This window comes from Myxine glutinosa, chromosome 1 (genome assembly GCF_964187855.1).
Source record: "Myxine glutinosa chromosome 1, kmMyxGlut1.1, whole genome shotgun sequence".
NCBI classification, from domain to species: Eukaryota; Metazoa; Chordata; class Myxini; order Myxiniformes; family Myxinidae; genus Myxine; species Myxine glutinosa.
Window position 1 is genome coordinate 117,246,097 of NC_136261.1, and position 25,623 is coordinate 117,271,719.

Below are 25,623 nucleotides of genomic sequence, written 5' to 3' on the forward strand. Positions count from 1 at the left end.
ACCAAACCACCCAGCAAAACGAAACCACCCAGCATAACCAAACCACCCAGCATAACTAAACTACCCAGCACAACCAAACCATCCAGCATAACGAAACTACCCAGCACAAACAAACCACCCAGCATAATTAAACTACCCAGCATAACTAAACTACCCAGCATAACCAAACCACCCAGCATAACGAAACCACCCAGCATAACGAAACCACCCAGCATAACCAAACCACCCAGCAAAACTAAACTACCCAGCACAAACAAACCACCCAGCATAACTAAACTACCCAGCATAACTAAACTACCCAGCACAACCAAACCACCCAGCATAACTAAACTACCCAGCACAAACAAACCACCAACTCAGCGCACTCTCACTCTTCGTCCCAGCGCACCTGGTCACAGCAACGCACACGATCGCACCTCCTGCCTACGAACCCTGGCTAAATCACCTGAATTCATCCCTGCTGTTCAAAACAACATCAAGCTCACCCTGTTCAACACCCGGTCCCTCAACAACAAATGCCTCATCCTGAACGAATACATCCTGGATAACAAACTGGACTTTCTCTGTCTCACCGAAACCTGGCAACAACCTCTGGACTACTACACACTTAACCTCACCACACCCAATGGATATTCCTACGTCAATAAACCACGCTCGGAGGGCCGAGGTGGTGGAATTGCCGTTATCCACCGTCAAGACATCAAGACCAACCTCATCTCCATCTCATCTGCTCCATCATTTGAACACCTGGCTTTAAAACTCTCTGGTCACACGCAGTCAGTCATGGCTGTCGTCTACCGCCCTCCCAAACCACACCCATCATTCCTGTCTGACTTCTCCTACTTTCTGACCCAGCTATGTTCCCTCTCCCCCTCAATCCTCCTCCTTGGTGATTTCAATATCCACATGGACTCCACTGACTCCACAATAACCACTGACTTCACTGATTTACTCACCTGCTTTAACCTCACTCAACATGTCGACTTTCCTACCCATATCCGTGGTCACATTTTGGACCTTGTCTGCTCCACTGGATTAAATTTGCACCATCTCTATGGCTCCGACCTCACCCTCTCTGACCACTTAGCCATCACTCTGACCATCAACATCCCCGCCCCAACACCAAGGCATTATCGCACAATCAACTTCCGTAAGCTAAACGCTCTTTCACCTACCTCATTCTCATCCACCCTCTCTGAAAAAATGTCCACTTCTCCCTTCATTGACCTCCACACCCCTTCCGACCTCACTGACTACTACAACCACACTCTCTCCTCCTGCCTTGACCAGCTTGCGCCTGTAAAAACCAAAACAGTTTCTTTCACCCATTCTGCTCCCTGGTTTACCCCTGAACTCCACCTGATGAAAACTCGTGCTCGCCAACTTGAAAGACTCCGCAATAAAACGGGTCTCACAGTTCACTCCCAAGCCTACAAGGACCACCTACAACACTACAAAGATGCCTTCTCCCACGCCCGCTCTGCCTACTACTCTCAAATTATCCACTCTGGCTCCGGAAACCCAAAAGCACTCTTCTCGACAATAAACAAACTCCTCCGCCCCCTGAACACCACCACCCAGTCATTCACAGTAGACAACTGCATCTCCTTCCTCTCTTTCTTCCAACGCAAAATTGACAACATCTACAACAGCTTGACCACCGCCGCACCCGCTCCCCCTCCAACCACCTGCCCCCCCTTGTCCTGCCATCCCCTGTCTCGGTTCTCCCCAATCTCCCCTACTGACCTCTCTGAACTCCTCATAGGAATGAAAACTGCCACCTGCACTCTTGACCCCATCCCCTCCAGCTTTGTCAAAGCCTCCCTCCCTGCTCTCTCTCCACTTATCATTGCAACAATAAACTCCTCCCTGTCTACAGGCATCGTCCCACCTTCCCTGAAAATTGCTGCTGTTACCCCCATTCTAAAAAAACCTGGTCTAAACCCTGACACCCTAAACAACTTCAGACCCATCTCCAACCTACCCTTTCTGTCAAAAGTTTTGGAACGCGCTGTAGCCACTCAACTCAAACATCATCTCTCTGCCAATAACCTGTATGAAACATTCCAATCCGGATTCCGGTCCAACCACAGTACTGAAACTGCTCTCCTCAAAATCACCAATGACCTTCTCCTCTCCTCTGACGCTGGCAACCTCAACATTCTCGTCCTCCTCGACCTCAGCGCTGCCTTTGACACCATCGATCACACTATCCTCCTCACCCGACTTGAATCCACCTTTAACGTTACCGGCACTGCCCTCTCTTGGATTAAATCATACCTCTCTGACAGATGCCAGTTCATCTCCATCAATAACTGCAAATCCCCCACTGCTCCCCTCCCCCAAGGTGTCCCCCAAGGTTCAGTTCTTGGCCCCCTCCTCTTCATCCTTTACCTGTCCCCGCTCGGTCACTTAATCCGCCGTCATGGTCTCCAATTCCACTGCTTCGCCGATGACATCCAGCTTTTCATCTCCACCAAGTCCGTCTCCACCGACACCCACTCTATCCTGACAAACTGCATCACTGAAATAAAATCCTGGCTTCAAATCAACTTCCTCAAGCTTAACTGTGATAAATCTGAAATAATCATCATTGGCCCAAAAGCGCTCACCAAATCCACCCATAACTTTGCCCTCAACATCGACGGTATCCCAGTATCCACCTCCCCTCACATCCGGAATCTTGGCGTCATCTTTGACCAAACCCTTTCCTTCGACAAATACACTAAACAGATCACAAAGTCAGCCTTCTTTCACCTGAAAAACATTGCCCGTCTCCGCTCATCCCTCTCCTCCACGGCTGCAGAAACCCTCATCCACGCCTTCATCACCTCCCGTCTGGACTACTGCAATAGCCTCCTCTATGGTTCACCCTCAAAAATCACCAATAAACTCCAATACATTCAGAACTCCGCTGCCCGTCTACTCACCTATTCCCGGACCCGTGACCACATCACCCCCGTCCTTTACAAGCTTCACTGGCTCCCCATCCCCCAGAGAATCCAGTACAAAATCCTCCTCTTGACATACAAAGCCCTCCATAACCTGGCCCCATCCTACCTGGCTGACCTCCTCTCCAGACACACTCCCACCCGCAACCTCCGCTCTGCTGGTACCAACCTCCTGACCCCCTCCATCCGGACCAAATTCAGATCCTGGGGGGACAGGGCCTTCTCCATCGCTGCTCCCACCCTCTGGAACTCACTACCTCACACCATCAGAGACTCCTCCTCACTCACCACATTCAAAACATCACTAAAGACCCACCTGTTCAACACTGCATTCAACATTCAACCCACAGCATTTAACCCCTGACTATCTCTTCTCCTTCTCCCTCCTTTTGCTTTAAATATTTCCCTATTGATTCTTGTCTTTTTGCAATTGTTGTTTTCATGTATTGTTATGCATTATGTTTGCCACTCTGTCAAAGCGCCTTTGGGCTTCTGGAAAAGCGCTATACAAAATAAATGAATTATTATTATTATTATTATAACTAAACTACCCAGCACAAACAAACCACCCAGCATAACTAAACTACCCAGCATAACTAAACTACCCAGCACAACCAAACCACCCAGCATAACTAAACTACCCAGCACAAACAAACCACCCAGCATAACTAAACTACCCAGCATAACTAAACTACCCAGCACAACCAAACCACCCAGCAAAACTAAACTACCCAGCATAACTAAACTACCCAGCATAACTAAACTACCCAGCACAAACAAACCACCCAGCATAATTAAACTACCCAGCATAACTAAACTACCCAGCACAACCAAACCACCCAGCAAAACTAAACTACCCAGCATAACTAAACTACCCAGCACAAACAAACCACGCAGCATAATTAAACTACCCAGCATAACTAAACTACCCAGCATAACTAAACTACCCAGCACAAACAAACCACCCAGCATAATTAAACTACCCAGCATAACTAAACTACCCAGCATAACTAAACTACCCAGCACAAACAAACCACCCAGCATAACTAAACTACCCAGCATAACTAAACTACCCAGCATAACTAAACTACCCAGCACAACCAAACCACCCAGCATAACTAAACTACCCAGCATAACTAAACTACCCAGCATAACTAAACTACCCAGCACAACCAAACCACCCAGCATAACTAAACTACCCAGCATAACTAAACTACCCAGCATAACTAAACTACCCAGCACAACCAAACCACCCAGCATAACTAAACTACCCAGCATAACTAAACTACCCAGCATAACTAAACTACCCAGCACAACCAAACCACCCAGAACAACTAAACTACCCAGCACAAACAAACCACCCAGCATAACAAAACCACCCAGCATAACTAAACTACCCAGCACAAACAAACCACCCAGCAAAACTAAACCACCCAGCATAACTAAACTACCCAGCACAAACAAACCACCCAGCATAACTAAACCACCCAGCATAACTAAACTACCCATCACAACCAAACCACCCAGCATAACTAAACTACCCAGCACAACCAAACCACCCAGCATAAGCAAACCACCCAGCATAATCAAACTACCCAGCATAACCAAACCACCCAGCATAACTAAACTACCCTGCATAACCAAACCGCCCAGCATAAGCAAACCAACCAGCATAACTAAACCACCCAGCATAACCAAACCATACAGCAAAACGAAACCACCCAGCATAACCAAACCACCCAGCATAACCAAACCACCCAGCATAACCAAACCATCCAGCATAACCAAACCACCCAGTATAACCAAACCACCCAGCATAACCAAACCACCCAGCATAACTAAACCATCCAGTATAACCAAACCATCCAGCAAAACGAAACCACCCAGCATAACCAAACCATCCAGCATAACCAAACCACCCGGCATAACCAAACCACCCAGCATAACTAAACCACCCAGCATAACTAAACCATCCAGTATAACTAAACCATCCAGTATAACCAAACCACCCAGCATAACCAAACCACCCAGCATAACCAAACCACCCAGTATAACCAAACCACCCAGCATAACCAAACCACCCAGCATAACTAAACCACCCAGCATAACCAAACCACCCAGCATAACCAAACCACCCAGCATAACCAAACTACCCAGCATAACTAAACCATCCAGTATAACCAAACCACCCAGCATAACCAAACCACCCAGCATAACCAAACCACCCAGTATAACCAAACCACCCAGCATAACCAAACCACCCAGCATAACTAAACCACCCAGCATAACCAAACCACCCAGCATAACCAAACCACCCAGTATAACCAAACCACCCAGTATAACCAAACCACCCAGCATAACTAAACCACCCAGCATAACCAAACCACCCAGCATAACCAAACCACCCAGCATAACCAAACCACCCAGCATAACCAAACCACCCAGCATAACTAAACCCCCCAGCACAACCAAACCACCCAGCATAACCAAACCACCCAGTATAACCAAACCACCCAGTATAACCAAACCATCCAGTATAACCAAACCACCCAGCATAACTAAACCACCCAGCATAACCAAACCATCCAGCATAACCAAACCACCCAGTATAACCAAACCACCCAGTATAACCAAACCACCCAGCATAACCAAACCACCCAGTATAACCAAACCATCCAGTATAACCAAACCACCCAGCATAACTAAACCACCCAGCATAACCAAACTACCCAGCATAACCAAACCACCCAGTATAACCAAACCTCCCAGCATAACTAAACCACCCAGCATAACCAAACCACCCAGTATAACCAAACCACCCAGTATAACCAAACCACCCAGTATAACCAAACCACCCAGTATAACCAAACCACCCAGCATAACTAAACCACCCAGCATAACCAAACCACCCAGCATAACCAAACCACCCAGCATAACCAAACCACCCAGCATAACCAAACCACCCAGCATAACTAAACCCCCCAGCACAACCAAACCACCCAGCATAACCAAACCACCCAGTATAACCAAACCACCCAGTATAACCAAACCATCCAGTATAACCAAACCACCCAGCATAACTAAACCACCCAGCATAACCAAACCATCCAGCATAACCAAACCACCCAGTATAACCAAACCACCCAGTATAACCAAACCACCCAGCATAACCAAACCACCCAGTATAACCAAACCATCCAGTATAACCAAACCACCCAGCATAACTAAACCACCCAGCATAACCAAACCACCCAGCATAACCAAACCACCCAGTATAACCAAACCTCCCAGCATAACTAAACCACCCAGCATAACCAAACCACCCAGTATAACCAAACCACCCAGTATAACCAAACCACCCAGCATAACCAAACCACCCAGTATAACCAAACCACCCAGCATAACCAAACCACCCAGCATAACCAAACCACCCAGTATAACCAAACCACCCAGTATAACCAAACCATCCAGTATAACCAAACCACCCAGCATAACCAAACCACCCAGTATAACCAAACCACCCAGTATAACCAAACCACCCAGCATAACCAAACCACCCAGTATAACCAAACCACCCAGCATAAACAAACCACCCAGTATAACCAAACCACCCAGCATAAGTAAACCACCCAGCATAACCAAACCACCCAGCATAACCAAACCACCCAGTATAACCAAACCACCCAGTATAACTAAACCACCCAGCATAACTAAACTACCCAGCACAACCAAACCACCCAGCATAACTGAACTACCCAGCACAAACAAACCACCCAGCATAACCAAACCACCCAGCATAACTAAACCACCCAGCATAACCAAACCACCCAGCATAACCAAACCACCCAGCATAACTAAACCACCCAGCATAACTAAACCACCCAGCATAGCCAGGCCACCCAGCAAAACCAAACTACCCAGCACAAACAAACCACCCAGCATAACCAAACCACCCAGCATAACCAAACCACCCAGCATAACCAAACCACCCAGTATAACCAAACCACCCAGCATAACTAAACTACCCAGCATAACTAAACTACCCAGTTTCACTCACTCACCGCATGCAGGTAGGTGGTTTTTCTGACTTCGACTGATTCCTCTCCGGCTTTGCTCCCCCAGCTCTGTCTGTGCTCTGTCCCCCAAATATTACTATAGATCGCACAAGATCTGCCTGCAACCCTCTCATGGTTAAACTTACAAAATCTAGACTCTCTGCTCACCTTCACTCTTTCATTCCCCTTTTCTCCCGCCTCTGGAACAAAGTCCCTCACTCCCTTTAATCCCACTCCTCCCTCCAGGTCTTTAAAACAGCTGTTCACCACCATCTCTTATCTTTCCCCATCCAAAACCTTGACCTTTTCTACCCCTGTTAATTCACCTCAGAGCCACTTTTTTGAAATACCGACTTCTTTCCTGGAAGTCCGAGCAGTGTCCATGTGTTTTATACCTCTCTCACCCCTCCCCCCCATTCCCATGCCTCCTCCCCCCAAGCCCTCTCCCTCCCACAGATATCCCGATGTCCTTGCTCGAAAATGTTGTACTTGTGTGCTTCCCTCTCTCTCCCCATCTTGTCTCCCGCTCCCTTTATCATATGTTTTATGTGTCAGTTTGTCTTTTTGTGATCAATGTTAGCTCTTACACGAGCCTCGATCTTGTATACCAACCAAACCACCCAGCATAACTCTTACCAAGAGACGCGCCGCTTCGTCAGCACCGACGCTCTTTAAAGAGAATCATCATCATCATTATGAACAGGTGAAGTCAATAGTTCGGAAGAAGAGCGATAATGATAATACTGACGACACTCCACCATAAAACCGAGGAACAGAGTTTTAAACATTCCGGATAACCCAGGGGAGGAATTTAAATCAGGGAACGTTTTGCTGTTCATGATGACAAAGTCTAGTTCGGCCGCATCAACAATAATGTTCAGTTTTTGTTACATTCGAGAAACGACACATGTTGTGTAGTAGAGAGAGGTCAGCATAGGGTCATGAGAATGCTTCATGGGCGTTTACCGAGTAGATGTAAGTACCGGTAGTTTTTATATGGGTGCTCGGGGATATAACTACAGGGCACAGCTTTAAAATGTAAAGGGAGCACCTATAATGGGATGATATGAGAATTTTATCTTTACTTGCAGAGTGCTCTATTCGGTATGTGCAATAGTTTGCCAGGATTAGTGGATGCAAGGACAATAAATCGGCCTAAAAATCAATTGTACAAATATACCAAGTGGTAGAAAAATAGATGGGCTATGCAGGGATCTTGCAGGGTCCGTCTTTGGTATGTCTGCTTGTATCGAGCTGCATACCCTGGAAACTCTCAAAGACGATTCGTTTTTCCCAAGTCACACTTTTTAAAGAGAACTTTCTTCGTTATGACGTCAGCACCTATTCGCGGGATCTAACATGATACTGCTCCTACAATAGTAAGATAAACAAGCATTCTGAGTATTGCGCTGCAATACATGTCCCCTACCGGCAGTCTGTCGTCCGGAAAACTGTTGGGGAAATTACCAAAGTTCAAAGTGCCAAAACTTTGTCAAAAATGATCGAAACGTCGTGAAGTTCGAACCTGATCTGTAATTTATCATGAGGAAACCACGTACCAAGTTTGAAATCATTAGCATTAAGAGTTTAGAAAAAAAGTCCGGAAAACTGTTCTTTGCGTGACGGACTGACGGACCGACAGACTGACAGACGGAGGGACGGAGGGTCGGAGTGCAAACCTATAGTCCCCTCCGGTGTACACCTGTAGGGGACTAATAAGTTGACAGTGGCCATAAATACACAACCAATGGTCTTTGGCTGCTTTTTTTTGTATACATGATTGAGGCTCGTGTAAGAGCTAACATTAATCCCCCCCCCCCCCTCCCCCAAAAAAACAAAAAAAAAAACAGATACACAAAACAAATAATAAAGGGAGCGGGAGACGAGATGGGGAGAGAGAGGGAACAGTAGAGAACACGGACATCGGGAGATCTGTGGGGGGGCGAAGGCTTGGGGGGAGGAGGCATGGGAATGGGAGTGGTGGGGGTGGGAGAGGTATAAAACACATGGACAATGCTCGGACTTCCAGGAAAGAAGTCGGTATTTCAAAAAAGTGGATTTGGGGTGAATTAACAGGGGTAGAAAAGATCAAGGTTTTGGATGGGGGAAGATAAGAGATGGTGGTGAACAGCTAAAAAAAAAATGGAGGTGGATAAATGGTGGATAAGAGATGGTGGTGTCTGTATTAAAAAGGAATTATGTGATTTGAAAATCTGGACACTTCCTTTACTTACCGTAAACTAGGTGGAGTATCCCTGCACCTATTCTGGAGAATTTATATTTAATATAATAACATACACTAATCAGGGATCATTTAATATCAGATTTCACATCGCAAAAAAGGCTCAGGCACTATCGAGCTATTTTTAAAAAATTGGAAAAAACAAATCGAACTTTTTTTTTCAATTTAAATATATATATATATATTTTTGACTCAAACACTCCCCGGCACTTATTGATTAACCTCCGAAAGTTTGGCGAAGATCCGTTCAACTACATCTGAGAAAAACGGCGACACACACAAACAAACGGCTCTCTTAACGTACGCCCTATATAGCTGGTAATTGAAAGCAAGATTACAGATTAAACATCCCATATATTAATTGTGGCACTCATGGTATTGGGAATATTAATAAATAATTGGTGATAAATGAACAGGTCGAAATGCTAATATGTCCGGTTCTCCTGCAGAGAGCGGAGAGCTTGGGGGCCTTGAGAAATGGAGAGGAGCGATTGCAGGTCAGGGCTCACGAGAGGGGGTGCTGAGGGGTTCATGGGAGAATTCTCCAAGAGTCTAAACTCTAAAGGAAAGGGAATTGACCGATATCGCAAGGTGAGCTGGAGTAAGGGACACCTGCACGAGTGGGGCGGAAATGCGACAAAAATGGATTTAGATGTTCACTTCTGGCAGAAAGCATCAAAATTTGCATCCATATCGTTTAAAATATGTAAATTTCAAAAATGGTCGGAAACAAGACCTCACTCTGATGTTTCCTATCTAAAATTGACATTTTAAATATACCGCTGTATATACATAGTTGAGGCCATTTTGACATATTATTTGATTTTTAGGTTTTTTTTAATTTTTTTTTTACAAATTTGATATTTTAATAAATATGATACATTAAATTTGATACATTAATGCAAATCTTTACAAATGTTGATGAGTACCATATCTGTTTTGCAACCACACTGACCCAATTTAGTCTAGATATTGCACACTTAAATAATTTGATGTAAAAACTGTACTTGATGTGTAATTTGTTGGAATAAATATGTATTAGTTGCTGTGTATGGCGATCTATGCCTCCATATCCACATGTCAGGCTCATAAAGCAGCTTCTTCAAAGATTTTCGCTCGTAAATGGAAATTCAACGTAAAATCACAAAGTCGACATTACATAATATCTCTGGAATTTCGAACAATATCTTTGGCCATTTTAAAATGCTGTTACATTGCATCTGACTTGCCTGTGTTGCTAATCCGAACCAGAATATTTAATAAACTTATTGTTTTACATTTCTCGTTATGAATACATTGTGTAACGTCATTTGAGGGATCACTTTTAACAGTCCAGCAAACATGTTCCTTGCAACTTTTGTACTGCACACTTTCTTGCAAAATATGTCAGGAAATAAGAATTATTATCAAGATTATTAATGGGAATATATAATTATTTTTTGCTGTTGTTGTTGGGTCATTTAAGTTTCCCACCATTTTTGAAATCAGCATACCTGAAAACCCTTAGAGACCCTTTTTTTTTTTTCTTTTTTTTTTTGTATACTGAATCGAGGCTCGTGAAAGAGCTAACATTTACTTCACAAACAAATCAACCAGACAAACAAAATATATAAAAAGAGGGAGCGGAAGACAAGATGGGGAGAGAAGGGGAAGCACACAACCACAACATTTGAGAGCAGGGGGATGTGTGGAAGGGAGAGGGCTTGGGGTAAGGAGGCGTGGGAAGGGGGAGGGGGGGGGGGGAGAAGTATAAAACACAAGGACACCAAGGACTTCCAGGACAGAAGTTGGTATTTCAAAAAAGTGGAATTGGGGTGAAATTAGTGGGGGTAGAAAAGATCAAGGTTTTGGATGGGGGAAGATAAGAGATGATGGTGAACAGCTGTTTTAAAGACCTGGAGGGTGGAGTGGGATTGAAGAGAGTGAAGGAGTTTGTTCCAGAGGTGGGAGAAAAGAGGAATGAAGGAGTGAAGGTGAGCAGAGAGTCTTGATTTTGGCAGTTTAATCATAAGAGGGTTGCAGGCAGATCTTGTGCGACCTGTAGGAATATTTGCGGGACAGAGCCCAGAGAGAGCTGGGGGGGGGGCGGGGGGGAAGGCCAGAGAGGAGTCGGTAGAAGACGGAAAGACCACCAACCTGCCTGCGGTGAGTGAGTGAGAGGCCCTCGGAGTTAGCTTCATCGCGTGAGATTCCAATGATTCGGAATGCTTTGGTTTCAACAGCGTGAAGACGAGCTGGGTGTGAGGCAGGAGCACCAGCCCAGAGGGGAGAGCAGTATTCCATTGAGCTGCGGATGAAAGCCTTGTATGTGGTGAGGAGCTCAGGTGTGCCAAGGAAGGACTTCGCACGACGGAGGAAATATTCGTGCTGCCGACACTGCCAAGGAAGGACTTCGCACGACGCACGACATTCTCATGCTTTCTGCCAGAAATTAACATGACTTTCACATATCTTACCTTCCACATATATTTGGCAACATTTACACCGAAGGAAGGAAGAAGGAAGGGTGGAGGGATGTGCAAGTCGAGATGTACCTGAGAGGTGGCCGTGGGTGTCGAGAGAGGATGCTTGGGATGGAGTGGTGTAGAGAGAGAAATATTCGTGCTGCCGACACTTGTACAAGGAGGTGGGATTAATTTTGGCCATGAAAGTAGTCGCAGATTTAATATGATCCGCTATGTTAACAATCTGTCTACCCTTTGGAATCAGCTAGGTGGGATAATAATAACGAACAAAACCATATACACCTTATTCTAAAAACAATTTCCTTATTATAACTTAAGAGTGTAAAGTTCACTCTACCAAAATGGTCCGATAGAGTTTCTTTATACAGAAAATGATAATACTGTGGCGGACACAAAAGCCCACTGGCGTGGTGACATCATTCCACGCACCAAGTGGGCGGTGGCCACGCCCGAGGGGTAGGCGTGGCCTCATCATATATACACCGGGCGACCAGCCCGGAGGAGTTCAGTGTTACAGTGTAGTCTTACAATAAAGACGTTTGTATGTTACCGCTTGTCCGCTTCCTCCTTGCTCACAAGCAGCGCGCGTAACGCCGCGCTTTACTGGTGACCCTCGACGTTGGATCTGCCGGAGCGATCCTTCCACACGCGACGCCATCGCCATGGCCGCCTTCGTCAAACTTCCGGAATTTTGGGAGGCTCAGGCCGAAGTCTGGTTCGTCCAGGCCGAAGCCCAATTTCAGCTTCGGCACCTCACCGGCGATGACACGCGCTACTGCCACGTCGTCGCCTCCCTCGGGCCCGGCACGGCCGCTCGAGTTGTGTCCGTCCTTCGCCACCCACCGGACGGCCACAAGTACGAGGCACTCAAGCGGCTACTCCTAGCCACGTTCAGCCTCACGGACGACGCACGGGCCGACCGCCTCCTGGATCTCCCCGAGCTCGGTGAGACGCGCCCGTCGGTCCGAATGGACCATATGCTGTCACTGTTGGGTGACGAAGCCCCCGGTTCGCTATTCCGGGCGCTTTTCCGTCGCCAACTTCCAGCGCAGGTTCGCCTCGCGTTGGCCGGGACCGGGCTAACGGAACCCCGAGCATTGGCGGCCGAGGCGGACAAGTACTTCGCCGCTTCGGACACGCGGGCGAGCGTTGGCGTGGCCGTCACGGCCTTCGACGCTGCTGTTCCACAGCATCATCTTCTACAGCACGCTGAAGTTCAGCAGCATGCTGATACGCACCTCGTGAACGCCGCCACGCCCCGCCCACCGCCGCGGCGAAAACCGCCACCGCGGGGAAACCCGTCGACCCCACCGGCCTGGCGGAGCCAGCCGCGCTCCTCCAGCTCCACCACCTGGTGCTGGTTCCACGCCAAGTTCGGCCACGAAGCTCGGCGGTGTCATCCGCCGTGCTCCTTCAACGGGTCGGGAAATGCCCGGGCCGGCGCTCAATTGTGGCGATGAGCGCCGGCCGTTCGAGCAGCCTGCTGTTCATAACGGACACCTTCTCCGGGCGCCGTTACCTGTGCGACACGGGAGCGCAGGTGAGTGTCATTCCCGCCGGCACGTCAGACAAGCACGCCGCGGGTGGGGGCCCCGCACTGCTTGCCGCGAACGGGACGCCCATCCGTACGTACGGAAAACGCTGCCTCTCTCTGCGGTTTGGAGGGCAGGTTTTCCGATGGACGTTCGTCACCGCCGACGTGCCCATGGCACTGCTTGGCGCGGACCTCCTGTGCGCTAATGGGCTCCTGGTCGACGTCAAGCGCAGACGGCTTGTCCAGGCCGAGACGTTCAGCTCGCTCGCTTGTGCGTTGCCCAGCTCAACGAGCGGCTTGCCAAGCGGCTTGCCGAACGATTCGGTTCCGGCCACGTTGGTCTGTACGCTTCCGGCAGCGGACGCATTCACCCGCCTCCTCGCCGGCTTCCCGGCCCTCACGCGGCCCACCTTCTCGGCGGGGGCCGTCAAGCACGGGGTGGCCCATCACATCCCCACCATCGGGCCACCGGTCTACGCCCGGGCACGCCGCCTCGAGCCGACGAAGCTGGCGGTGGCAAAAGCGGGGTTCGCTACCCTGGAGCGACTCGGCATCGTTCGGCGCTCAGAGAGCGCTTGGGCGTCGCCGCTGCACATCGTGCCGAAGCCCGGCGGGGGATGGCGACCGTGCGGGGACTATCGCCGTCTCAATGACGCCACGACTCCCGACCGCTACCCCGTCCCCCACATTCAGGACTTTTCCGCCCGTTTGGCGGGCAGGTCCTTCTTCTCGAAGGTGGACCTCATACGCGGCTACCATCAGGTCCCCGTCAGGCCGGAGGACGTCACGAAGACGGCGGTCATCACGCCATTCGGACTCTTCGAGTTCCTGCGCATGCCCTTCGGTCTGAAGAATGCGGCTCAGGCGTTCCAGCGACTGATGGACAGCGTCCTGCGCGACTTGGATTTTGTCTACGTCTACCTGGACGATATCCTCGTCGCCAGCGCGTCCCGCGAAGAGCACCTACGCCACCTCCGCACGCTCTTCGAACGCCTGGGCCAGCATGGCCTGATTGTGAACCCCGCAAAGTGCCGGTTCGGCGCCGCCACAATCGATTTTCTGGGGCACCGTGTCACCAGGCACGGCGCCGTCCCCCTGCCGGCCAAGGTGGAGGCGGTGAAGGGGTTTCCGCGCCCCCGCACGATCAGAGGGCTGCAGGAGTTCCTGGGCATGGTAAACTTTTACCATCGGTTCCTGCCCCGTATCGCCCAGCTCCTGCGCCCCCTGCACGAAGCTCTCCGAGGTAAGCCGGGCAAAGGCGACGTTACCTGGACCGAGCAGATGGACACGGCGTTCACGGGCGCGAAGCTCGCCTTGGCTAACGCCACCATGCTCGCGCACCCGGCGCCCGATGCACCGATCGCCCTCACCACCGATGCCTCGGACTACGCGGTGGGCGCGGTGCACGAGCAATGGATGCGTGGAGCTTGGCAACCGCTGGCGTTCTTTAGCCGGCAGCTTCGCCCGCCCGAACGCCGTTACAGTACCTTCGACCGCGAGTTGCTCGGACTTCACTTGGCGGTCAGGCACTTCCGCCATCTGCTCGAGGGCCGGGCGTTCACTGCCTTCGTCGACCACAAGCCGCTGATCTTCGCGATGGGCAAGGTCACCGAGCCGTGGTCGGCCCGGCAGCAGCGTCACCTCTCGGCCGTGTCCGAGTACACGACGGACATCCAGCACGTCGCGGGGAAGGACAACCCGGTGGCGGATTGCCTTTCCCGGGCCGTCGCCCACGCAGTCCACCTCGGCATCGACTATGCCCGGATGGCAGCGGACCAGGCCGCTGACCCCGACGTCCAGGCCTTGCGGACCGCCGTCACGGGCCTCCGCGTCACCGAGGTGCCGTTCGACGGCGCGGGCACGGCCCTCTTGTGCGACGTCTCCCTCGGGCGTCCTCGCCCCATTGTGCCCGTGGGCTGGCAGCGCCAGGTGTTTGACGCCATCCACGGCCTGTCCCACCCGGGCGCGAGGGCCTCCCAAAGGCTGATCGCCGACAAGTTCGTCTGGCATGGCCTCCGGAAGGCCGTCCGCGGCTGGGCCAGGACGTGCCTCGCGTGCCAGCGCGCCAAGGTGCACCGGCACACCCAGGCCCCGTTGGCCCCGTTCACGGTGCCGGAACGCCGGTTTGACCACGTCCACGTGGACCTGGTGGGACCTCTGCCCCCCTCGCGGGGTTTCACCTACGTCCTCACCATGGTGGACCGCACCACCCGGTGGCCGGAGGCCGTGCCCTTGGCGTCGACAACGGCGGCCGATGTCGCGCAGGCTTTCATCGCCACCTGGGTCGCCCGGTTCGGCGCCCCCTCAGACATCTCATCCGACCGCGGCCCCCAGTTCACCTCGGAGCTCTGGGGGGCGGTTGCGCAGGGGCTCGGGGTCCGGCTGCACCGAACCACGGCCTACCACCCCCAGGCTAACGGCCTGTGCGAGCGATTTCACCGCTCATTGAAGGCCGCGCTCCGGGCCACCCTCCGCGACGGCGGCTGGGTCGACAGGCTCCCCTGGGTCCTGCTGGGCCTCCGGACGGCGCCCAAGGAGGACCTGCGCGCATCCGCGGCGGAGTTGGTCTTCGGGCAACCGCTGCGGGTGCCGGGCGAGTTCCTCCCCGACTCCACGGCACCATGGTCCGCGGCACAGCAGCGCTCCGCTCTGCAAGAGACCGCCCAGAGGTTCGCCCCGGTGCCAACGGCATGCCACGGGCACCCACCGACGCACGTCGCCCCGGAGCTTCGCACGGCGGAGTACGTCTTCGTCCGCCACGATGCCCATCGGACACCACTGCGGCCCCCGTACGACGGGCCTTTCCGCGTGCTGGAGACCGGGGCGAAGCACTTCACCCTGGACATCGGCGGTACTCCTGACCGCGTTTCGGTAGACCGCCTCAAGCCGGCCCACCTCGATGTGGACCATCCACCGCCAGTGGCCCGACCCCCACGTCGGGGTCGCCCTCCTGCGGGCGGACCCCCGGCACCGCCAAGCCCCGCCGCCACGGCGCCCCCCGGTCCTGCACCCATCCCAGGGGCAGCCAGGGGCATCCCACCTGGTATCCCTGCACCCCGGACGCCGCCGATCGCCAGGGGGCGCTTCGGCCGGGTCATTCGTCTGCCCCGCAAACTGGCCCTCCAGGTGCGCGGGAATTCTGGGGGGGCGCGTGTGGCGGACACAAAAGCCCACTGGCGTGGTGACATCATTCCACGCACCAAGTGGGCGGTGGCCACGCCCGAGGGGTAGGCGTGGCCTCATCATATATACACCGGGCGACCAGCCCGGAGGAGTTCAGTTCAGTGTTACAGTGTAGTCTTACAATAAAGACGTTTGTATGTTACCGCTTGTCCGCTTCCTCCTTGCTCACAAGCAGCGCGCGTAACGCCGCGCTTTAATACGGTCTTCATATCAATAATTGTGAAAACCAATGTTGATATACCGTTTGTAATCAATTTATTTTCAAGAATTCTACGAAAAGTTGTGTTAGTTCCGAAATGGAGCAACAGGAAGCTCGTTCTACCAAATTGGAAAAGTGATGGAACCGTTTTATCAGGATTTTTTTTTTTTTTTTTTACATGTAGCGAAAATCTTGGAGGAACAAGATGACAGGGGTCAAAGGGTCAACATATACAAATCGGGGCATTATCGAGAAAACTGGACGAGAACCACTGGGCATAACAAGAAGTTCACAAGGTCAACTTTGATGGAAGTGAGAATTAGTCTCACTGAGTGTCGTAAACCTCATAGGTATAAATAGAGGAGACCGTGAGGTAGGTGGTGGTGGGGCAGGTAGCAGACCTGAGTCCTGGTGGGATGTACATGACCTCAAGATAATTACAGACTGATGGGAAGACGGTTCTACATGCGATGAATGGAAGTGAGCGACAAGTTTTGACTTCAGGAGGGAAACAAGCAATGGATTTCAAACAATGTTGTAACTTTATCACAACAAAAGCAACGCCGGTGTATCTTCACGGGAAATTGAACATACAGTACATATTGAGCTTGAGGTCCGGACGACTCCCCGTTAGCGTGGTCAACATTCGAGCCACGCCCCGATTCTGTCCGCCCCGCCCACTTTCACTCCGCACACCTTCCGTGTTGTAACTGTTGTCCGTCATTTTACCTTGGCACCTTTCATTATTCGTTTTTCACTCGATTTCGTCGTCATTTCGTTCACCATATTAAAACCTCGTTCTTTGTTTATTACGTTTTCATTCTCCCTTTACGTCATTGCTAGCTTCGGCCATTAATGATTAAATATTCGTCTTACTGCTTAGGAATGGCTTAGTTTGCACGATCATTCCTCTCAAATGTTTGCAGCTCCTCTTTCTCCTTCCCTCTTGCTTTTCTCCCCTCTCCCGCTCTTATTTCCTCGTTCCCTCCCCCAGACTTTGTATTCTCTCCTGAAACGCCATGACCGGCTCTTGACCCAATCCGACGACCGCTCGAGCCGTGACGTAGGTAGGCAGGACTCAGGGCGGGCTCTGGTGGTGGAAGCCCGCGCGAGCGGAGCGCGAACAATGGAGGAACTGAGTGCTGTGGGTGAGCAAGTTTTTGCGGCCGAGTGCATCCTCAAAAAGCGTTTCAGAAAGGTGCGTTAGTGGATTGGCAATCCGTTTGCATCGTGCAGGGGTACGACCGCCTTGGGCTCTGGGCTGCGAACAGATGAGTCTTTCGGACCCCACTGCCTCACGTCTGTGTGCGTGCGTGCGTCTGTACGCAGTGTGTACAGTGTACGTAACGTAACGGTACGCATGTGTCTATACGTACGTGTGTGTACGTACGTATGTGGGTACATGTTTGTTTTTGTCCGTACGGACGTGTGTGTACACGTTTGCTTGTGTAAGGTACATATGTGTGTGCTCGTTTGTTTGTGTACGTGTGTTTGTGTGTGTGTATGTACGTGTGTATACATCAGTACGTGTGTGTGTGTTTGTGTATGTACGTGTGTGTGTGTGTGTGTACGTGTGTGTGAGTGTGTAGGTAGCTGTGTGTGAGTGTGTAGGTAGGTGTGTATACATCTGGGCATGTAGGTGTGTGTGTGTGTGTGTGTGTGTGTGTGTGTGTATACATAGGTGTGTGCACGTCTGTACATGTGGGTGTAGGTGTGTTTGTCTGTGTCTTGCACGTACATGTGTGTGTATACGTGTGTGTGTATGTACGTGTTTATACATCACTCATCAGTACATGTGTTTGTGTGTATGTACTTGTGTGTACGTATGCATTCGTGTGTATGTAGGTGTGTGTGTGTGTGTGTGTGTGTGTGTGTGTGTGTGTGTGTGTGTGTGTGTGTGTGTGTGTGTGTGTGTGTGTGTGTGTGTGTGTGTGTGTGTGTGTGTAGGTAGGTGTGTGTACGTCTGGGCATGTAGGTGTGTGTGTGTGTACGTAGGTGTGTTTACGTCTGTACATGTGGGAGTAGGTGTGTGTCGTATGTGTGCACACGTACATGTGAGTTTGTTTGTGTATGTACGCGTTTGTGTGTGTGTGTGTGTATATGTATGTGTGTGTATGTACGTGTCAGTATGTTTGTGTGTGTATGTACGTGTGTGTGTGTACATGTGTGTGTGTACATGTGTATGTATGCATATGTGTGTGTTTATGTATGTGTGTATGTACGAGTGTGTGTGTGTACATCAATGCATGTGGGTGTAGGTGTTTGTGAGTGTGTTTGTGTGTATATGTACGTGTTTATGTGTGTGTGTGTATGTATGTGTGTGTATGTACGTATAAGTATGTTTGTGTGTGTATGTACGTGTGTGTGTGTACGTGTGTGTGTGTGTGTTTATGTATGTATGTACGTGTAAGTATGTTTGTTTGTGTTTGTACGTGTGTGTGTGTGTGTGTGTGTGTGTGTGTTTGTGTGTGTGTGTATGTATGTGTGTGTGTGTGTGTGTGTGTGTTTATGTATGTGTGTGTGTATGTACATGTAAGTATGTATGTGTGTGTATGTACGCGCGTGTGTGTGTGTGGGTGTGGGTGTGTGCGTGCACATACATACACATGCGTATGTACTTGCATCACATTGTGTCTTGTACTTTACACTTTGTGTGCCGTGGTATATATGAAGGATTCCCTTTGATGATAGCTTCCATGCTGATGGTGTACCACTTATCCAGTCAAGTTGCCAAATCATTTGACTTGGAATAATGAAATATATTCGTACATTACTTGTACTGTTTTGAAGACCATGCGTTCTGCTTTGTAAGTTTATTATCTCCTCAGTTTTTGTCATTGGATGTGAGTTATGGACAATGAAAAAGAAAGAGGAAGAATATTGACATTTTTGAAATGTGGTTTTGGAGACGAATGGTAAAAATTCCATGGACCTCAAGAAGACCAAATAAATCAGTGCTTGAAGAAATTAGACCGCCATGTACATTGGAGGACTGATGTCAAAACAGAAACTCGTACTTTGGGCGCATCATGTGTGCAGAAACGTTAGCTTGGAAAAGTCAACCATGCTGGGTATGATTAAGGGAAGAAGAGGAAGAGGCAGGCCTTCTATGTGCTGCATGGATGTGACAAAGGATGCAACCAACTGTCTTTATCAGAGCATCAGGAAGCAGTGCAGGATAGGGATGTTTGGAGAAATCTGATCGTGAATGTCACGGAGTCAGACTCGACTTGACAAAACAAGTTGACTTACCACCTCATAAGAACAACTTGTTTAATTGTATTGATGATGAATACACAACACAATTGGTAGTTTACACACGTTTACACATTGGTAGTTTACACAACACACGTCACTTACCACCTCATAAGAACAACTTGTTTAATTGTATTGATGATGAATACACAACACAATTGGTAGTTTAAGGCATATTTACTTCTTGTTAACCCACTGTTTCCACATCGGTGCTCGTTATCCAGGCTTTCTGTTCAAATTGTCCTTTAATAATGTGTAATTTGTTTTGGTTTGAATTGTTTTTGTGTTTGCTCTTTTGACTGTCTCGTCCTTAATATTTGCAGGGGAAGCCTGAATACCTAGTGAAATGGAGGGGTTGGTCTAATAAGTAAGTTTGTCAATTTGGTGACCTCCTCCCCACCCCACTGCACCAAACTCCCACCCCAATCTGCTGCATGTGCATCTCCCTGTAGAATCCAACGATTTCAACTTTACATGTTCTCCACGTTCTAAATCATCTGCATCTCGATGTTCTCTTAATCTATACCTCGTGTGTGTAGGCATAGCAGCTGGGAACCCGAGGAGAACATCTTGGATGCACGACTGTTTCTTGCATTCTACCGGCGGTGAGTTGGTGCTTGCATTGTTTACAGTGTTGTGCTCATATACTACTGTCCATGCAAACGTGTGACCAAATGATGGCCACTGGTCAACTGAGGTTTAAAAAAAAAAAAAAAAAATCAATTGAGCAACATGTGCTTGTCTTTGGTTGATAATGATAAAATTTCGTTTTAGCATCCTGATTCTAATGTACCATACTGTGTATTGTGCTGGTGCTGACAGAGCGTAAATCCGTTCAGCATTTGGTGCTGTCGAGGCAGTTTCTTGGTAACGGTTATGCTGGGTGGTTTACTATTGCCTTCCCAGCAGTTGTTGGGGAAGGAATTTGGAATTCAGCCATGGTGTTGGTGATAGCTCTCCTAATCTTCACAAAGGAAACTGTGGGATCTTTAATGTCCATCAAATAATGCCAGCAGATGGGACACCAAGTTTCATGTCCATCCTGCCTGTGGAACACTGGGATGACAGTTTATAGCTGGGTCGAGATTCAAACCCAGGCTCGACGGCTCAGAGGAGATCTAGGCCACCTGCTGACCTATAGTAGCATTACGTACAGTGAGCTATAAATGTAAAAATTCAAACTGCATGAACATTAGTGTGCTATGGTGGATATAATTATATACATACACATACATATACAACTGGGTACCTTCCCCGCCATGGCCTGCATACACACTAATCATCAAAACTCAATCCTTCATTTACAACACACGTCACATTTTAACCCTTTCCACCCGATACACATGCTTGCCTCTCATGCCCCTCTTGCCCATCACCCATACCAAATCCCCAACTCACCTACATACCCACATTCACAAAGCATGGTGATTGGTGACAATGGGAAACGGTACATTTCACACAATTCCAATTTCCACTGGGAAGCACGTTGAATATCAGCAGTGCCTGCCTGCTGCAAGCAATCTTCCCATGTATCCCTTGCCAATCAAACCCAGGGCTCTCTTTCCAAACCGAGGGCTCATTAATCACAGCGGAACATCTGTGGAAGCTCATGCGGCCATCATCAGGCCTTTTCCAATCACTCCATCATGTTCCGCAGATGCTCCAATGGTTGTCCGGTGGGCCATATTTCTACCCAGTCCATGCGGATTTACCCAAATCCATAGACCAGCACAGCAAGGCAGCCTCAAAGAGAGGCCTGGGCGGTCACCATATCAGGCCCTTACTGGCTCTCAATGGTGCCACAACCAAAATGCGACCCACAACACCTTCCCTAGTGGTCCACATGGTGCACCATGCCAGGTTCCCATTGGTGACATCTCGGACTCCCGGAGGTCTCAACTCCTTCTGGGGTCTAGCGACCCCTCCGGACCTGAGACACTAGCTCGGACTGCACCCTAATGGAAAAGGGATGTGACACTCCACCAGACTCCCCATTGGGCCTGGGTTGTGCCACAACACCCGTGGTCGGACCCGATGTCCAAATCCTGCCAGTGCAGCTCTCCAGCCGCTTGGAACAAGCCAATATTCCAGGGGGGCAATTTCCAACGAGGCCGGCCCCCTTAACCTCCCCTGATCCGAATCCTGCAGCCCTGGAACTACCACCAAGACTGCCCCAAATTAAACTCCCAATAAAATTTGAATTTAAAATTATCTGCCTCGTCTGTCCAAATGTGGCTGCACGTAATCCCATTATTATCGGGCTTTTATGCCCCTCCCTGCAGCCGCTCCGAGCATTGAGCTTCCCGCTCTTTCAGTCCCATCCTTTCTTCCTTGTCATGAGCCCCAGGGTGCTCATAACTCACAGCTCTTACATGACACGAACAAGCACGTGTAACAACAAATTCCAATTGGGGCTCCAACTCACAACGGCCCACAATGGCCTGTCTCTTTCTAAGCGCCCTACCGTTGATATTTTTGCCCTACCGTTGGAACCTACCGTTGATAATATGGCCTGGGTAGTCATCACACCCGCTTCCTGCGCTCACTTACTTCGTCCTTGCTGCTTCCTCGTGCATGTTTTCTTGCACATCCGCCATCGTCTTCGCCATCAACCATCCACCATCCGCCATCATGCAAAAGCTTCTTCCCACAAGTGATTAATTAATCTTTAAAAAATTATATGTCCTACAATCTACGCTTCCCACGAGCGGTACTACAATCACCCCTCCCTCAGAGGTGATCGTTAAAAATTTGGCGTTAAAATTTCCCAAGCTGAGCCTAGGTGGCTCAGGGGGTTCGACAATAATCCCACGCCTGACTCCAAATGTCGTGTTCAGGGCAATTAACACAATCTAAACGGATGGGCTGAACAGGCTTTAACTCCCTCAGACTGTCAATTATTGCAGACTTTACGCTCGTGTGCAGGACTGAGGAGAAACAGGAGACCCTTCAAACTTTTATAACCAAAAATGTTTATTCCCGAAAAACAAAAGCAGGAGAAGATTAATTCAATAATAACTAGACAAGCCACCTACGCCTGGGCTACTTAATAACTGCGGGCAGTTATGACTGGGATCCAATCTGCCCCGCTTTGATACAACTCCGCTTTCATCGGACACGTGACCTATGATGTCCTCTTTATAAAACTGAAATCAGAATAGCTAGTCCATCACATATTTACAGTTTTGCATTGATCGGACAAGTGGTTGCAGAGACAAAATAAATGAAAGTGAAATAAAATCCCACTTCCCCAAGGGGGTTGTCTGTCTTGGGTGAAATCCATGTTAGTGTGTATATCCGTGTTAAGATAGCTTTATCGTGGCATTTTTCAAAAGCTGCTTCTTATTACAAAAGTAACAATAAAGAGCAATCAAAGGTTGCAGACCCTCACCAGGACGTGTTTGTGAGGTGTATTTTGTAGGGTGTTTTTGTACACCCTTTCATTATTTTGTACAACCCAACTTTCATGAGACATGCGTGACACATGATGTCCTCTTTATAAAATTTAATTCAGTATTGTATTTTAAATATATATATTTTTTATGAGGCTGTCCTCGGGCCTTTTGAGTCCCCGGGTTATTTTACATCCTTGGTGTATTTTGGGTCATCAAGGTCCTATGACTTTTGGGTCCTCAGGGTCTTTTGGGTCTACAGAGTCTTCAGGGTCTTCGGGATCTTCAGGGTATGTTGGGGGTCTTGGTGGTCTTAAGGGTCTTGAGGGGTTTTTAAGGTTTTTCAAAGGTCCAATGGGTCTCAGCAGTCCAAAGTGTCGAAAGGGACATTCTGATAATACATAAATAATAGACTTATGTAATTAATCGAAAGGATGCCACTGACTTCAAACAGTACATAATTAATAGATTTATTGAAAACTCACATGGCTGGAGAAGATAACATAGTAGAGTTTCTTCTTCTTTAAACAATAACAATTTCTGGCTGCCAGACTGAAAGACCAATCATATTGAAATTTTAAACACATGTTCTGCTTTACAACTAGTACATTACTTTGAAGTTTCACATTGGTCAATGAAGCGGTTCAAGAGATATAATTTCTAAAAGATTTTCGTTCAATCCAACATGGCCGCCAAAACATGTGGCATATGAATTATTCAAGGTCAGCATGGTATACGCAAGGTTTCTGTTCAATCTGTTCAGACGTTCTGGAGAAGTGGTTTTATTCTTCAAAAAATTATTGCCGCCAAACCATGTGACCTATGACGTCATGGTCACATAACATTTTGTTCGTCATGGTTATGTGATCATGCATGTAATGTTTTGCTTTGCTTTGTTTAGCTGTTTTGGAGAAAAAAGGTTTTCTGTGGTGTCTAAGGCTTTTGTGTTAAAACAAATATGATGGCCGAACCACGTGACCGATGACATCATCATTATTATTTTTTTCCCACCAATTTTTCCATAGATCATGCTCAAAAAATGTAATCTTGATCGGATGAAGTTTCGGACTTGTCGAATTATGACGTCATAATGGAGGAACCTATGTCATCATCATTAATATATGTATGTTATTCCCCATGGAGAGTTCTTTACAATGAGCCATGTCTCAATTTTCTCTATGCGGTGCTTTCGGAGTTATAAAGGTGCAAAGTTTTTCAGGTTTTCCAAGATGGCGCCCGTATCACATGACCTATGACGTCATAATTATTAATTTTTTCTCCACCAATTTATCCCTAGATGACGCTCAATAAATTTCGTCTTGATCGGATGAAGTTTTGTACTTGTTGAATTATGACGTCATAACGGAGGAACCTATGACATCATCATTAATATATGTTATTCCCCATGGAGAGTTCTTTACAATGAGCCATGCCTCAATTTTTTCGATGCAGCACTTTGGAGACATAGAGGGGCAAAGTTTTTGGGTTTTCCCCAAGATGTCGCCATACCACGTGACTTATGGTGTCATAATTATCATTAAAAAATTATACAGGAGGAGGCGCACCAATAGTGAAAATTTCCTGTCAATCGGACCAATCGTTGCACAGAAAATCTTATTTATTCTGTGCGGACAAACGACAGACAAACAAACGGACAAATGCAATGCCCTCCCTCTCCTCTGGTGAGGGTAACAAATTAAACAGAATGAAGAGGAATTAAAAGTGAATATTGAAATTAAACTTTAAAAAATAATGATTATTTTTGTCTGGAAATGGTGTAGTAAATTTGATTAAAGAAATGCATTGGCATGGTAATGTTGATGTCACCTTGAGCCAGCATGGTAAATCATCCAGGCGGCAGAGCAACAGATAGTGGGGATGGAGGCTCAGACAGCCTCTGTGGAGTGTTGATTGACTCCCACAGTGCATGAGATGGTACCTGTAGAGATGCAGTTAGACACCCACAGAAGTTTAGCCATTGATTTGTTACTTGGTCAGCTCATCTCTTACACGGTTTCGATCTGCGCCCACGGTGAAGGGGTTGGAGTCTTTTGAGGCAGTGAAAGAGCAGGCCAGCTTGGAGAGGGGCAGGGTAGCGTAATTGTCTGATTGTTTTTTTTTTTATGACGGTTTAGTTGCTGGGAGTAATTAGCAGCTGGCGGTAATTGGCAGTTGGAAAAGACAACAGGAGGCTTAAGGACATCAGTGGCAGTGGGAAGGTGTAAAAAGGACAAATAGCCATTGGCCTGCAGCCATGCTTGGGTACCCAAGGCAATACAATTGTTGGAACATCTTTCCAGTCCAGGGACTCGGTCCCTGGACTGGATTTGGACAGAAGTAGTGCTCT

General features: G+C 48.6%; 1 protein-coding gene across 2 annotated transcripts in view; it reads left to right on the forward strand.

Annotated features, from left to right (window-relative positions):
• The first annotated feature begins 17,314 nt into the window (after window positions 1-17,314).
• Window positions 17,315-25,623, forward strand: part of LOC137427866 (uncharacterized) — a 53,093-nt gene continuing 44,784 nt past the window's right edge. Inside the window, exons 1-4 of one of the 2 annotated variants that reach the window (XM_078776412.1) lie at window positions 17,315-17,344; window positions 17,624-17,827; window positions 20,208-20,251; window positions 20,424-20,489. In XM_078776412.1, coding sequence (XP_078632538.1) covers window positions 17,756-17,827; window positions 20,208-20,251; window positions 20,424-20,489 — 182 coding nt within the window. In that variant the 5' untranslated portion in view covers window positions 17,315-17,344; window positions 17,624-17,755. Of the gene's footprint in view, window positions 17,345-17,475; window positions 17,828-20,207; window positions 20,252-20,423; window positions 20,490-25,623 lie in introns of those variants that run through there. The other variant, XM_068117649.2, reaches the window with a different exon arrangement.